Here is a 16,730-nt window from a genome sequence, read left to right on the forward strand (position 1 = left end):
AATATACACACACAAACACTTGCATAAATATGTACGCATTAATGTACAAATCTATGCAAGTGCACACAACCACATCATATGCACGCGCTGATTCGCATACATAGACGTACACACAAACACATGCATATAGACACCCAATACACATGTACGCGCACACAAAATCACACATTCACCTGATCACCCTCACTCTCTCAGGGCTCAGGCACGCAGACACATAGATTAATCCAGTGACACTCACCCAGGGGCTAAAACCAAACACTGAGATCTTTTCCATTCTATTTATTATGCAGAATATTTCCTGCACAGATATCCAGCAAATGAAAAATAAACCACTTGATCAGAGAAGCAAACGTTTTTAAATAACCCATTTTCACATCTCATGCTAGTGAACATGAACTGGGCCAACATTAGGGAGCCCAATGCTGCAACGATTAATTAACTTGACCTCCTAACACACTGATCTGGGCAGCGTTTTATTAATGACCCACAGGGCAAAAGCCCTCTACCTTTTCACAAACATACAAAAATAGCTCTATATGTGTTCAGTCAGAAATGATATATTTCTACTAACTGTTTATAGCGCTTCTACGCTGCAGGCAACATGCACCTCCTGCCCCGTATCCCCTCTCACAATGGGGTGTACTCCACAAAACACTTAGAAAATTGCTCCTTTTCAAGACATTTTACAATCTTTCAGAGTAGCAAGGTGCGCTAATTTTCATATGTTATCCCTCACTCCGAATTCCTGCCTGGGGACTTTGCAGCGCAGATATGAGTAGTATATTCCACCTCATCCCATCCAAAATCCTTGCTCTTTGGATAACAAATGGTTTGCTTTGCAATTTCGGTTTAACGCAAGTTCGAGGAATACTGTCTTATGGGGAAGCATTCTGGCTACATGCAGATGCTGAGTTCTTTTCGGACAGCGCATTGTCTGCACTGCACCACACAGCACCAATGGAAGCGACATTGGCAGTTTTCCTGGAAGCTCACTGTCTCCTCCCGGTGCCCCCGGCCACAGCACAGGAGATCACAGCCACTGACATCCATAGCTGTGCCATTGCACACCCTGCCCCGCGTCCCTGGAGAACCAGTGCGCCTGTTGGGGAGGCAGAAATCGGGGGACTCGGCAGAGTAAATCAGGTCCTGTTTATCTGGCTGTTTGATGTTGTGCCCCACTGGGATCAATGTCTTCCCATCATTGCCGCCCATCACCTTGAAGGCGCCATTGAAGCGGTCCAGTAGGCGGTCGCCAACCTCGCGGAAATGGGGCATTTTCTTCCAGCAAGTCTTAACAGCACAGGAGCCGGACAGGCCATGACATTTACACTCAGTTCGCATGTAATTCTTAATCATCTGAAGTTCAAGACGATAGCGGAGAGAGAGAAACAAGACTTTAACAATATATTTCATGAACATTGTCATTGAAACAACACAAAAACCGCATTGAACTGGTTGACTGGAAGGAGACAGAAGTTTGATCTGTACAAGAAATTGATTTTATGCAGCAATTAATTGACTTTGCGCTTGCTATGAAGAATGACATTCCATTGAAATGAGATACGTTTTAAATGCTAGTCTTGTACGTGAGAGGGGAAATGCAACAGATGGTTATGCTAACAATTAAATGAAGGCTCGCATTTATATAGCGGCTTTCATTTTGTTTTCTGGCCAACTCAAAGTGTTTGACAGCCTCTCACGTTTTGAAGTGTAGTTACTGTAGTGATGTAGAAAACATGGCAGCAAGCTTTGCACACGGCAGACTCCCCACACCAAGCAATGGCATAAGGAACAAATAGTCTATTTTGTGGATTCTGCTCCAACAGGTTGATGGTATTTGTGTTCCACACAAGGCTCCTGTAACCTTTTCTATCATGTAAAACTATGTAAAAAGTTAGCTTAAAAGAAAAGTGATCTTGTAAAAGGTGAATACAAAATTAACACTCTCAGGGTTTGTGTTTCATTTATTATGTTTATGTTGAATAAAAGCATCCTGGTGCAAACGACACTTCTGCTTTGCTAATGTGTCTGTGTTAATTCAAAAGAACATTCCAGTTCGACTACACTGAGGCAGTTGGTCTCTGCATTATTATCAGTATGTTCTTAGGCAACCGGTGGGACTTCAGAATTTGTGTTGTAAACACAGGAGACTTGACTATATAGTTAAGAATATTGCTACCCAGTGACAGAAAGTTTGGACGAGGTGTGACCTTCCATTTAAATAGTAAATAATACACTACCGCTTTTAAGGGCCCTAATTGGTTCCTCAACATGTGCCACTGATAAATACAAGCACATGTACTTCGAGACAGAAGCATATCTATTCAGAAGTTCAAACTCACTCAAATATTTGGATTAACACATATTAAACACTGATTTCGGCCAATGAAGTAACTTCGAGTTGAACTCACTATTGCAATTATGATTGTTGTAACTGAGGATTTACATATAAATTCTTCTGTCTATGTTTGCAGTGAAGGCTACTCTTATATGTTTGTCACTGTAGCTGTACCCTCGTCCTATCCCCATCAGTAAATATACTTCAGTGGCATCATTGGTGGGGGAATGGGATATTGACAATCCTAGTGTAGATGTAGACAATGGAGTTAATAATAAAGTACAAAAATAAGAATGATTTTACAATGGAACTGAATTACATTCGCCTCCCTTGGTTCAATGACACACATACTCTAATTCTGCTACACCTAAAGACTACTTTTGATCATCACTCTGCGTTTTCAACTTTTTTTTTCTATGAAGTCTCTTAAATGTCAAGATTTGTTGTGGAAATTGTCAATCTGAACCGGTCAAGCTGTAATGACACCCTCCTGCCAGTGGTAGTGCTGCAGTGCTTTCTCGGGGGGTGAGGTGGAGGCGGGCATGGTTTAACAAAAAGGGGCCAAGGACACAGAAAAAGCACTCACGTTGAGGCCTGTCAGATTGTTAATCAGCCGGGGAATATTTCGCATTACTTCACATAATTCTGTAAGGGAAGAGTGGAAAGATACAAAAGCAACGTCCATGCTACCCTGTCAGATATTTAATCTACCTGAAAATTCTTCCACTACTTCATGCTGCTGTTCAATGAAAAAGTGTGAAAATAAACAACTTATAGGAAGGTGTAATTAATTCGTGACAAATTTATTCAGGCAGTTTTAATTATAAATGAGGTCATAGGAGCTTATAATGGGAAAATATAAATCAAGTAGATTGACCACTTTAAAACGGGGATTTTACTATTTCTGGAATTCCTGGTCAGTTACCCCTAGTCTCTAACCAAATTTTACCTGAAGACTACACTTGACTTACCATGACCAACTATCAGTACATATAACTATTCATACACATTCAAATTAACGTTTCAAAAATGTTGCATACAGTGTGAGAGAGGGATGAATGCTATGTGTTGGTACCATTGCAAACAGATATTTTCTTGACTTGCTATTTACAGTAAAATTATAAATGTATTATTATAATGAATAATAAATGCACATATAATGAATCTAGGCTTTTTGTTCTGCTGCCATTATACGCAGTAATCGGAACTCTATTTCCTGTGAAATTCTAGTGTACTGGAACATTTTAAAATTTCAAAAATTCCCTCTGGCAATTATTGCAAATGCAAATGTATGTGCTGAAAGAACAAGTTCTCTAAGAGATGTTTCTGTACTTTCCACAGAAACTAGTCTCAAACCATAATACTGTATTCTTAAGTACTGAAAAGTGTTTATATGTTACATTATGTGATCGCTTTCTGTGAATGCCGAATATAACGTGGAAGGAATGGCACACTCTTAAAAGAACACTTTTGCTCATGTGAAAAATGAATATTTCAAAATGATTTGTTCTAAAATAATGTTCACATGTCCTAAAAAGGTTTACAGGTTCTTAAACGTATGTGGTAAAATAATGTGTTCAGTGTTCTGCAAGATGTGTTCTAAAAGGTCGTGTTTTAAGAGAATGCATGAAAATGTATTTGAAAACACGTGTTTTAAGGATGTTATTTGTTCTTTTCTAAAATATTCTGTTTCTGTAGTCCAAAAGATTGCAATTAGATGTCCAAAATATTTGCATGGCTGAATATGTGTTAATGTTCTAAAGTTATGAACTCCAAAAATATGTTTGAGATTCGTTGGGACTGAACAAAGGAAATCTTCACTAACACACTCAAAACGTTACGACACGTTGCGCCCATAGGAATTCTGACCCCCACATGAGTTAACTACCTTAACAACCACACACTCAGAGTTGACAGCAAAAAGATTGCTCCAGATAAACACATATCTTCAGCACAGTGCAGGCAATCGGCTCTTTTTAAAGTCCAACATTGCGAATATTTATATCAAATTACTGTACCAGTATTCAGTACTCTAGAGAATCATAAATTCTCTATGTTGGCTCATTTTGCAGACATGGGCACTGACCTGAGACAATGAATTTTCTGTGTCTCAATCTACATATCAGGTCCATCAGCAACTTCAATCTATCGTTCAATTGTTTCTATTCAGGTCTGCTATGCATTTTGCAATAAGATTATCTAGGTTTGCTATACCTGTAATTGGAATTTGCTTCATTGAAAGTGTACTTTGTTGAAATATTTCATCAGGATTTGAACAGGTAAACAGTTAAACTATTTAGCATGATACAGGTATTCAAGGCATGGATTGTGAACATGTAGTGCACCAGAATTTTGTTTAGCATTTGCAAAAGTAAAATCTTAATTACATATTGGACATTACATGACCCAAACGTTAAGTCATTTCCAGAGGGTGTTTTTTTTTAACTGCAATTTTAGCATTTCACACAAGTTGCTACATGACAACGCTCCATTTAACTAATGATGCAGGATTTTTACGTTCATTCCAATAAACAAAAAAAAGTCCACTGTACAAATTATGTTACCTTTTGTCATCTCTCACTAAACAGAAATTTGGCAAAATGCTTTGATGTTCAGTAATTACATTACCAATGAGCCCTTAACCTAGAAATTACTATTGCTGATATCTTCAGATCAAAGCACAAAAACATAAAAATTTGAAACCTCCTCTGCCACTCAGTAAGATCAAGGCTGATCTGGTTGCAACCTATTTACCTCCAATAACTCTTAACTCCCTTGTCAATCAAAAATCTGTCTAACTCAGCTTTAAATAAATTCAATGACACACACTGTGATGACAATTTCAAGTTCGCATTTACCAACTTAATTTAAGTAGGTGACAGAGCTACAAAAACAGAGGTGACGTATGAAGGTAGCACAAATATTCCAGCACTACACTCGAGCTTGCTTTGTTTCAGTTCACCTTTTCCTCTTTGGTTTTAGCCTTGGAGGGCTTCGACAGTGGCAAGTGGTTTCCAGGCAACCTTAATCTAATGTTAGATTTAAGAAGTCTCAGTGTTAACAGTCAACAGCCATGTACCGATATGAAAACAACACCCTGAAGCTTGAATATCAGTAGTTTAAGTGGTTCTGTGACTATTTATGTTGAAAATTAGTTTAGCAAGAAGATTGAAGAAGGTCCTTCTACTAGTACAAAAGAGCAATGATGAGGATTGAAAATGATACACAATAGGCACACTGGGGTAGTTTTTAATGTGTGTGCTTACTGCCTGGAGGGTGAACATGCAATCCTATGATTTAGAAGCAGAAGTAGGCAATTTGGCCCCGAGAGCCTGTTCAAAAAGATCATGGTTGATCTGTTTGTGGCCTCAACCTCACTTTCTTGTTTGGATGTGATAACCATTGACTCTCTCATTTAGCATTGCCGAGGCAGCCGAGAGATAAGGAAATCAGCTGGGAAGAATTACACCATCTGCATTTCTTTGAAGTTAATTTAAAGGAGCAGCATAAACATTTACAGTAACTGGTTTATCAACTGAAAAGCTATCAAGGAAATATAATTTGGAAACCATCAGTTCACAACCTGAAATGAATAATGAATGTGCGTATTCATTGACATCTTTTATTTATGGTACAGTAATGGTGAGACTGCCCTATCCAATCTCCTAATACAGCTTGTAAATACAGACCCTTGTCACCTGTCTTTCAGATTGGAATCCAGTTCAGGCTGATTGGGGTTATCTTGTTTCTCAGTAGAGACTAAGTAATACAGTTACTGAGATTGCTGCCTTTTCACCTCTGGGACATGGTTTAAAGTCTACCCCAAAAATAACTTTATAGGTTTGCAGTTTAGGTCAGTTCCCTATAAATCAAATTGCCTTAAAAGTCATCAAGTGATTCACTGTTTTAACTTTTAGTGAGTTCTACTACAGCTACGCAGAATATAAATACAGTTTTGCACAGTAGGGTTTGAATTAACAGTGATTGAAATGCTTTCACACCATTTCTAGAACAATGCTGAAATGAACATTTAATAAAGTTGTTTAGTTTAACTTAAATCAGCATTGCAACTGTACTGAAGGTGAAAGGACATGGTAGTTACTAAACGAAGGTATGAAATTGATAAAGTCACTGGCCCTGCTAACCACTGAAAGTATTGATGCTGGATGAATGTCCAGGTTCTAGTGGAAAGATGTTTTAACTAAATAGTCAGAGATTGCTCAATAATCTAGTTAATCTCTTGATGATAGGGAAATAATGAATAGTATACATTACCAGCACCTTTATGCCTCTTTATATATAGAACACCAATGCACCTCTGTATTAAGAAGAGATTATGGACTTTACTGGTGATTAAGCATTGAATACTGCCAGTGTAAGACTATGTACTGGAGTATTGTCATTGGTCCATATTCACTTTCAAATTGGATACTTTGTTCCCTCACTATTGCCTGCTATGCTCTATGTGGGTATTAGGTCTGTTAAAGATAAATGCATCTGACATGTCCATCTTTTATTGGTCATGTAACATGTTACTTACTCATTACCTTTCAAAAATGATTCTATTCAAATACATTTAAAGAGTGTGCTGACACTTGGTCCATTGGTGAAAAAATCTTCCTCTTCAGACTGTGTTGAAATTGATTCGTGCATATATATTCCACTTTGAACAGAATTACATTTATATTTTATGGAGAACTAAGGTTTAGTTTTGACATGGAAAAGCACGAGAACGGACAAACTCAATATTTTGGGGGTAGAATGAGATAGCGTGAATATATTAATATTTGCAAAGAAGTCAAAGTTAACCAGAACATTTGAAGTGCACTGTGGCATCTCTGCTTTTTCACTAGTAGAACCTGTGTTGCATTGCGCAAGCTGTTCTTCAAGGATGTCACCCAGTGCACTGCAGGTCCTCTGCTGCTGGGACTGATAGCTCCTCTATGACATTGACTTGGAGTTCTAAAAGAAAAGTTACTTTTAATCAAGTTGTTGGACATGTTGCAGCATACCTAGAGGGCAGGTGGGACCTTCTGATCCAGATATAAGGACACTACCCCAATGCCACAAGGCTTGTACCAGTGACTTGGAGATCCACTATTTTAAATGCTAACTGATCGTCCAAATTAAATAGAGGATAGCGCTGACAGCTCCCAAGGGGTGAAGTAACAAAAGTCCAAACCACAAATTAAAATTAAAATATTATTTTGGGGGATGATGATGATGCAGCTGTACAGGACATTGGTTAGGCCATTTTTGGAATATTGCATGCAAGTCTGGTGTCCTTCCTTTCGGAAAGATGTTGTAAAACTTGAGAGGGTTCAGAAAAGATTTACAAGGATGTTTCCAGGATTGGAGGATTTGAGCTATAGGGAGAGGCTGAACAAGCTGGGGTTGTTTTCCCTGAAGCATCAGAGGCTGAGGAGTGACCTTAATGAGGCTTATAAAATCATGAAGGGCATGATAAAGTCTTTTCCCTGAGGTGGGGGAGTCCAGAACTAGAGGGCATAGGTTTAAGGTGAGAAGGGAAAGATATAAAAGAGACCTCAGGGACAACTTTTTCACACAGAGTGTGATGTGTGTATGGAATGAGTTGCCAGAGGAAGTGGTGGAGGCTGATATAATTACAGCATTTGAAAGGCATCTGGAAGGGTTTAGAAGGATATGGGCCAAATGCTGGCAAATGAGACTGGATTAGGTTAGGATATCTGGTCGGCATGGACAAGTTGGACCGATGGGTCTGTTTCCAAGCTGTACATCTCTCTGACTCTATGACTCTAGTGCTTAGTATCTCACCTGCTATTTAGTGCATGGCAGGAAATTACTTCAATGCAATCAATTCCCTCTTTTGTTCAGTTTAATCAGCCCATAGCATCAAAGTTACCAATTGTGATACTCATGATAATATTGACTGATTTCTGCAAAATCCATATTTGTTATGCAACCAAAAAAACACAGCTCCATATGAATTTCTATTTCTGGCTAGTAATAGAACATCAGTACACAATTGTCATCCACAATGTGGAGAAGCTGCATGCTTCATGGCAAAGCAAACAGGTTAGGACTGAAACAAAGGTAATTTCATCAGGTGAGGAAGTCTTGAGGAGAGAGAAGAGTGGTTGGGAAGCAGTTTCATCTTAAATTTTGGAGGGAGGTTTGATCAAGCTCCGAAAGAGAGACATTTGCACCTTATTGAGGAGAGACCAATTAAATTAGGGTTGTTAACTGCAGGATTGAGGTCATACATTTGTGCTTCTCCCAGAGCTAGATCTTCAAATACTTTGCTCTAGAGACTAGTTAAGGCATAGATTGCCAGGTGGAAATCAGAAAAGGAGAGTACAGGGGATTTGGTTTGGTTTGAGCTGGCAGAGAGCCAGTATAGATATGATGGACAGAATGGTTTCCTTAAGTTCTCTGAAGTCCCATGAAAAACAAAGAGCAAGACACATCCAAGTTCCAATGAAAGCACCATCTCCTCTTAGCCACATACCACCCTGACTTACAAACCTACAAATGAACATACAAACTAGGACTAGAAATTGAGACTATGTTGCTGTTCCTTCATTGTTATTGCTCAAAGTCCTGGAACTCGCTCCCAAACAGCACTGTGAGTGTCTCTCTACCTGAACGACTACAACAGGTCAAGATGGTGGCTCATCACTACCCAAGGCAATTAGGGATGGACAACAAATGCTGGCCTGGCCAGGGAGTGAATTTTTAAAATAAACCTTGCCCATTTTCCCCTCCAGCAAAGGGAGTTGTCTGGGGGGGGGGGGGGGCTCTGATTTGTCAAAAGGATACAGACAGTGGTCATAACAACAGGAAACAGCACCTACCCTACAGTGATGAAATCTGGACGTGAAACTATCCTTAAATGTTTAACTAGTTGAATCTTTTCTTTTAAAAAATCGAACCAACTATGTGGAAGTAAGAATTCAAAACGTTGCCAGTGGCAAGTCTGACTCTTTAACAAACAAAAAAACCCAGAAAGTGCTGGAAATATTCGGCAGGTCAGGTCGCCTCTGTGGAGAGAGAAACAGAATTAACCTTTCAGGTCAGTGAGCCTCCCACAGAACTGGACATGCTCCCACTGAATGGTGCCCAGTGGCAGTGTTCATTGATCTCGGACACTGCAGTAACTGGATGTTCCAGGAGTGCATTGAACAGTGGAATAAGTTGGCCTTTGGGCAGTCAGGATTCTACAGGCAAGCAGGAACAAGTGTTACTAATACTTAAGATACTTTGTTTCATAAGAAAATCACCCACACAGCAATTTGTGTGAAATAAAGTAGACCCGATTCTGATGGCACTTTGAACCTACCAAGCGCCCAGCCTCGTTATTGTGCAGGTTAATCAAGGATTTGATGTCGTTCTGTCCTTGCTTCTTCTCGGCATCCATGAACTGCTTGGACTTGGCGTAGCTGAACTCCACGTCATCTCCACATCCGCCCCACTCCCAGGCTGTGGCCTCAGTGCCAGGAGTAGGCGAGCGGGGCAGTGGCACCCGGTTCAGGGTGCGCTCACACCCGCACTGCAGCAGCTCGCCCATGCTGCAGGCCTGGCTCACCGTGTAGAGTACCCCAGCCGAGGTGACAGCAGAAACGAAGGCAGTCTCCCTGATATCTGGTGAGAAGAAGAGGGCTAGTATATGGCAAGTGGCCAACTGTATAACAGCCACCACACAAAATTAACCAGATACACAATGTATGGATTACATACAATGTATGAATGCCACCATAATCAAATGCATTCACACTGTAAAAGACCATTCAACTCAGGTTAATGCTGTGCTCCAGCTGCCTCTTGTCTCACCCATCACTTCCTATTCCTTTCTCTCCTTTGAACTGCACTGATACCATCTCCCATCACCACCCCCCCACGCCCACCCCCATCCAATATCAGTGCGTCCCACATTCACCCCTCTCTCTCTGGATTCATTTCGGCTCTGAGCGTTGGGTTGTTGTCTGCCCACGTGCAGACTCAGCCCAAAATCAAAACTTTGCCCAATTTCGCTGCCTGCCTGCCCTTGTCACACTCCAAGCTAAAACCTGTGCACCCGAGACCACACTTTTGGGGTTGGGACAAGGTAACAGTGGGAGTCCAGGAATGTAAATGCAACCTGTTCCTAAATCTGGAATTAAAAAAAGCTGGTTTCACTAATAGTCATAAAACAACTGGGTTTTCCAAAAACTATCTGGTTCATTAATGTCCTTTAGGGAAGGAAACTGCCGTCCTTCCATGGTCTGGCCTGCATGTGACTCCAGACCTGCAGCAATGTGGTTGACTCTTAACTGCCCTCTGAAATGGCACAGCAAGCCATTCAATTGTATCAAACTGTAACAGCAAAAGACTGTGGAGTCTCAAGAACAGTTCAGGGATGGGCAACACACGCTGGCCTTGCCAGTGCTAGCCACATCCCAAAACCGAATTTCAAATGCAGACAGTTAACCTGGTTGGTCACCATTGGCTGGTCAGGTTTGCTTCCTTGCTGATCCTTCACAGCCTCCCTGCGCAGTTTATAACTGGGAACCGAATGAGGGGACCCAAAAAGAATCGGGTCGAGGTTTGGGAAACCAGGACTGTTGTTTTTAAAAATGCAATTAACAGTTTACATCCAGGAAGTGAATTACTTATTGAAAGTGATTACGATGTGAACGTGTTCACACAGATAACACCAGACTGGAGGAAGGATTCCGATTGGGGAACAAGTGAGAGCGGATCAGGTAATGGGGGGGGTGGGAGGCATGAATACACCACGAACATACTTGGAATACATTGGGAATGCACCAGGATGAAACTGGAATAATCAGAAATACACTGGGGAATACACTAAGAATACACTGGGAATGCACCAGAATTACACCAACAACACTGAGGGGGGACACCGGGATTACACTGGAATACATCGGCAATACAATGGGATTACACGAATGTGACATTGGGAATACACTGGGAATGCACCAGAAATGCTGGAGTCGGAACTGACAGCAGAAGTTAGCAATATCCTGGGAAGCTGGGGACGGAATGCCCAGGGCCAGCCAGCTCTGCCCTGCTGCAATCTGTCTGAGGACTGTGTGTGTGTAAAACCGTATCTTTGACAGTGGCTTGATACCTGGATAGACTGCGATGTGTGTCGTGAATCAACTTGTATCGTGCGTAAATAAATACATAAATAAATAGATATCCTACAGCAGTGGGACTTGAGGCTGCGCACTGGAGGGCCATGATCCACAGTGTGCAGGAGCTTTGCTGAATTCCAGTCATGAGATATCCATCCAGACTAAGCAGGGACCCTGCTTTCTGAGGAGGCAAAGTAACTCCTGTGTTTTCTAACCCCTGTTTAAGCAGTTCATTCACACCCCTCGCTCCCTCTCTGCGGTTTGATTGGCCAGGGTGTTGCCTCGCCCTGCTACCTGACAATCTATTGGACAAGCTTGTTTCCTGTCTTTGTTTGGCTGTCCCTGTCTGCTTTATAGTCTCGCACGTATGTCTGGGGGTTCTCGCTCTGTGTTTGCCCCTACTCCCCAGGGTCTCCTGCAACATGGGTGTGCATTCGATCCTCCAGTTGGTTGGAATAACGTTGGAATAGAATCCCCCTCCTATCCTCCTCAACCTAACACAGGCCAGAGTCAGAATCTCTACCTTGTTGCAGGATCTTGCTGAAGTATTTCTTGTGAGTGGTGCAGTTCCACTTGCGGAATCGGAACTGGTGCTGGCATTCCCGGATCCCAAGGCGGGCTCCCTTCGCCACCTCGCTGACGATCTCCGGTTGAGTCTGACACAGTTCAGCCTGCCTGCCTGCCAGCCGCTTGGCTTTCCTGCAGATGCTGTTGGGATCCATGACCAAGGGGCTTCCTACCGCCCTGCAGCGCGGGGGTCAAACCAGCGGCACAGCGTTACTTCAGAATAAAGCGAGACCTTCCACACACATTTCACTGACACACTCATTCACTAACACATATTTACCCTAATCCACATTCACTCACACACAGAAACACACGCTAACGCACTGGCATTCACAAACACGCTCACTGACACGTTCACATTCACTCACACAGACTGACACACATTCACTGACAAACACACACATTGATACACACATATGTACTCACATTCACATGCATCACACTGACACTGACACTAACATTCTAACTCACTAACACATTGATACACACTACCATCACTGATGCACTCACTGATACCAGTGACACTCGCACACTGACACATACTCATACAGCTGGACACACAGACTGACACATACACAAACACACACTGATACATACATTTATACAGACACGCACTAACATATACATTCAGGCTCATACTCTCCGTCTCATACTGACACTCACGCACAGTCTCACACAATCAGTGGCATTCACACACATGCACAAACTGACAAATACCCACTTACACAAACACGCATACACTTACTGACACACACTCATGCACTGACTCTCACTCAGAACACAAACCCATTGACTTCATTCACATTCATTCATAGGCACACTCCCATGAACTCTCAGTCATACACTGACACACAGAGTCACACTCTTAACACACCCAAACACAATCACTGAAACACACACTGATGGAAACATTCATGCAGACATACACTCACTGACACACATATTAACACATATATTTATACAGAAACACACATTCACAGACATACAATACCAAACAGTGACACACACATGCATACACACACTCAATGGCACATACATTCATACAGACACACACTGACACACTCACTCATAAACATGCACATTCATACAGATACACCCTCACTGACACACACACTGACTCCCACTGACACATACACCCACACTCACATTGACACGCCCCCCCCACCCCACAGACACATACTGGCGCACACATACACTGACCACCTCCAAAACACACACTGACACACATTCGCGCACACTCACACTGAGACTTGCATATTCACAAACCGATATATTCACCCACACTCACAAACAAATTCATGCAGTGACGCGGGCAAACATCCCCCTCTCTTATATTCACTCACACACACTCCCATAAATACTCAGACATGTCTAGTGAAACACATACACACACATTCACTCAGTGGGACTCATACTGTCACTACTACACACACACACGCACAGATGTACTCACACTACATGCACAATTTCACACACCGACACCTACACCCACAACCAGCCACACTCTAACTCTCCCTCTCTCATACTGACAAATACTGATACTCATGCACTCTCGCACACACAGATACACACTCTCACTCACAGACACAAACCCACTGACTTCACTCACACTCATTCGCATACTCCCATAAACTCTCACAGGCACATATTGACACACATAGTTGCACTCTACTACACTCAAACTTACATATTGACACACACACACACTTCTACCCAATCTCTCACGCACAGATTCTCACACACGCACTCAGATTCTCACAATCTCGCTAATGTGCAGATATACTCCCTTGTACACTCATACACATACACGTTCAAAACCAGACACTCGCATTCTCACACAAACGCACATTCAGAGATACACTCTCACAGTCAGGCATACTCTCTCACACACTCACATTTTCACATAAACACACACTTACAGAAACACACAGACAAACTCGGAGACACACTCTCTCACACAAGCACACTGTCGGAGGCCCACACGTTCACACATTCTCACACAAACATACTCTCGGAAACACACACACACACACTCTCTCTCTCTCTCTCTCTCTCTCTCTCTCACACACACACACACACACACATGGAGACACACACTCTCACACACTCATTCATGTTCTCAGGCACACATGCACCAGTTGAGTTTTCAGAGGAGTTGTGCCACAACCGCGGTTGAAGTGTACAAGAAAACGCAACTGATTGAACTCCGAGGCAATTTGTACAGGAATGAGACAAATTCCTCGCAAGTACACAGAGCGTGATGAATAAACGGCGAGGAGTTAGGAATCCGACTGATGAAGTGGTTCTGCTATTTGTGCGCTCGTTCGCTTCGAAACAGCGGGCCCTGAGCCAGGGAAAGAGCAACTATCTGGGATTTCCCAGATACAGGTGCTGTTTGCAAATGAGAGTAAGCAAAGGCTGTCAACACAATGGAGCCCCTGCACCCTCACAGTTCTCACCCTCACTGCTCCACTCTCCAGTGCACTCTCTCTCTCCTCAATCTCTCTGTTATATTCTCTCCTCACTTTCTCCATCATCCTCCCTCCTTACTTTCTCTATTATCCTCTCTCAATACTCCTTCTATTACCGCCCCTTCTCATTCCCTCTATCATATTCTCTCCTCACTCCCTCTATCATCCTTTCTTCACATTTACTCTATCACACCGTCTTCTTAATCACTATCTCCGCTCTTCTCTCTCTCCCCACACCCTCTTCCCCCATCTTGTTCTCTGCCCTCTCACTCCCTCATACCTCTCTCCCATTCTCTCTCTCTCTCTCCCATTCTCTCTCCCCTCCTGTCTCTCTACTCCCTCTTCTCCGCCCCGTTCTTCCCTCCTTATCCCTCCTCTCTGGCCTCTTTCACTGGTCTCTATCTCCCCTCTTCCCTCTCTTGCCCCCCCTTGCACTTTCTTCCCTCTTTCTCCGCTCCCCACTGTACTCTTTTCCCCTCTCTCCCTCTTTCTCATCTGCTCCTGTCCCTGACTCACTCTCTGCTCTCTCCCCTCGCTCTCTCCTGCTTTCCGCCTCTGCCTTCTGAAAACACCACTGCCTCCTCGGTTACAAGTTCCCTCAAGCCACCCCCCCCCCCCTCCTCCACCCTCCTCACCCCCACCACCAGCCCGAACAACGCCTTGTCCGACAAGTATCCTCCGGAGCCCGAGACCCGACCCGACTCACCACCACAGGCTGATGATGTTGGCGGGGTACAGAAGACAGAAGAAAACTCGGAGCTGAGCTGCAGCGAAAGGCCACATCTCGGTGTCTGTCCAGCTCAGAGAGAGGCACTGGAACCCCTTCCTTCCCTCCCTCCCTCCCTCTCCTGTTCCGCTCAGTTCACCCGCGGATTTCCATCTCCCGCAAGGACTGGGAGAGGGGAGGGGGAGGGAGGGGGTTTCATTTCGCTTCTCTCTCTCTCTCTCTCTCTCTTTTGACTTGTGTGTGTCCGACTGGGTGGGACTGAAGGAAGGAGAATCCCGACTCCTCAAATGGGCATGAGGACTAAAACCACAGCTCCCACAATGACACCCCCTCCTCTCCCAAGGTAATACGGCGCCTGTCCCACTTCCAGTGCCGCTTGAGAAGCAGGTGAAGGGCCGTCATTTCGAGCATCCAGTTTCGGAATGATGCACAAGACTGAGACCAGTAACCATTCAACACCCAAGCAATATGTTTAACATCCATCACGTAATATATCTTCACTATGGAATGCGCATATCGAGACCGATACATCAATTGACGTCTTATATATATCTCCCCGTCCCCTTTCTTCATTTGACTGGACTGTATTTGAAAAGCCTGTTTTCTTCCGTTCCTCAGTTTACTTCCCCCCACCCTCTGTTTTATGAAGAGAATCTCGCTCCAGTAAATCCCACCGCCAATCCACGAGGCTTTAGCGCCCACGATGCGCTCATGTCTGAGGGCTTTTTCTGGGGAAGCGAGTTTGAACTGGGATCTTTGAGGAGCTGACATCTGACAAAGGGCTCCGTAAAGGAATGGAACAGGAAATCGGTTCATGTGCATGGTTGCGCCAAGCCATTTCAGATTCCGATGATAAATAGAGAGGACTGAGAAATAACTTGAGCAATTTAGAGGAAAGTGATCAATGTTCCCAAAATCCGGGCCCTTGTCCCCTCTGAAATTCCTTATCCCCACCTAACCCCGAACACAGCATGATGGGTCACAGTCCTCCAGTCGACTGTGAACAAGCGACTACTCACAACGCTGGGCTGCCATCAGCACATGTATTATCCATAGGTCTGGGAGCAGTCTTATTTCAGATTTAAATGTTTTTAATCTAGCTGCTCAGTCATGCTAGAATACACCTCTAGAGCAGGTGGGTCTTAAGACCATAAGACATAGGAGTGGAAGTAAGGCCATTCGGCCCATCGAGTCCACTCCGCCATTCAATCATGGCTGTGTATTTCAACTCCACTTACCCGCATTCTCCCCGTAGCCCTTAATTCCTTGTGACATCAAGAATTTATCAATCTCTGCCTTGAAGACATTTAGCGTCCCGGCCTCCACTGCAATCTGCGGCAATGAATTCCACAGGCCCACCACTCTCTGGCTGAAGAAATGTCTCTGTGTTTCTGTTCTGAATTGACCCCCTCTAATTCTAAGGCTGCGTCCACGGGTCCTAGTCTCCTCGCCTAACAGAAACAATTTCCTAGCGTCCACCCTTTCCAAGCCATGTATTATCTTGTAAG

The 16,730-nt window shown here is 43.3% G+C and overlaps 1 protein-coding gene across 1 annotated transcript; it reads right to left on the reverse strand.

Moving 5' to 3' along the window:
• Positions 1 to 369: 369 nt before the first annotated feature.
• LOC132805716 (protein Wnt-6-like) lies at positions 370 to 15,438 on the reverse strand. Its single transcript, XM_060820924.1, has 4 exons — positions 15,202 to 15,438; positions 11,981 to 12,201; positions 9,660 to 9,961; positions 370 to 1,356 (listed from the first exon to the last, which is right to left on the reverse strand). Exons 1-4 carry the CDS (start codon positions 15,276 to 15,278, stop codon positions 895 to 897), a joined length of 1,062 nt encoding a protein of 353 aa, XP_060676907.1. The 5' UTR covers positions 15,279 to 15,438; the 3' UTR covers positions 370 to 894.
• Between the last annotated feature and the right edge of the window lie 1,292 nt (positions 15,439 to 16,730).

This window comes from Hemiscyllium ocellatum, chromosome X (genome assembly GCF_020745735.1).
Source record: "Hemiscyllium ocellatum isolate sHemOce1 chromosome X, sHemOce1.pat.X.cur, whole genome shotgun sequence".
Lineage (NCBI taxonomy): Eukaryota > Metazoa > Chordata > Chondrichthyes > Orectolobiformes > Hemiscylliidae > Hemiscyllium > Hemiscyllium ocellatum.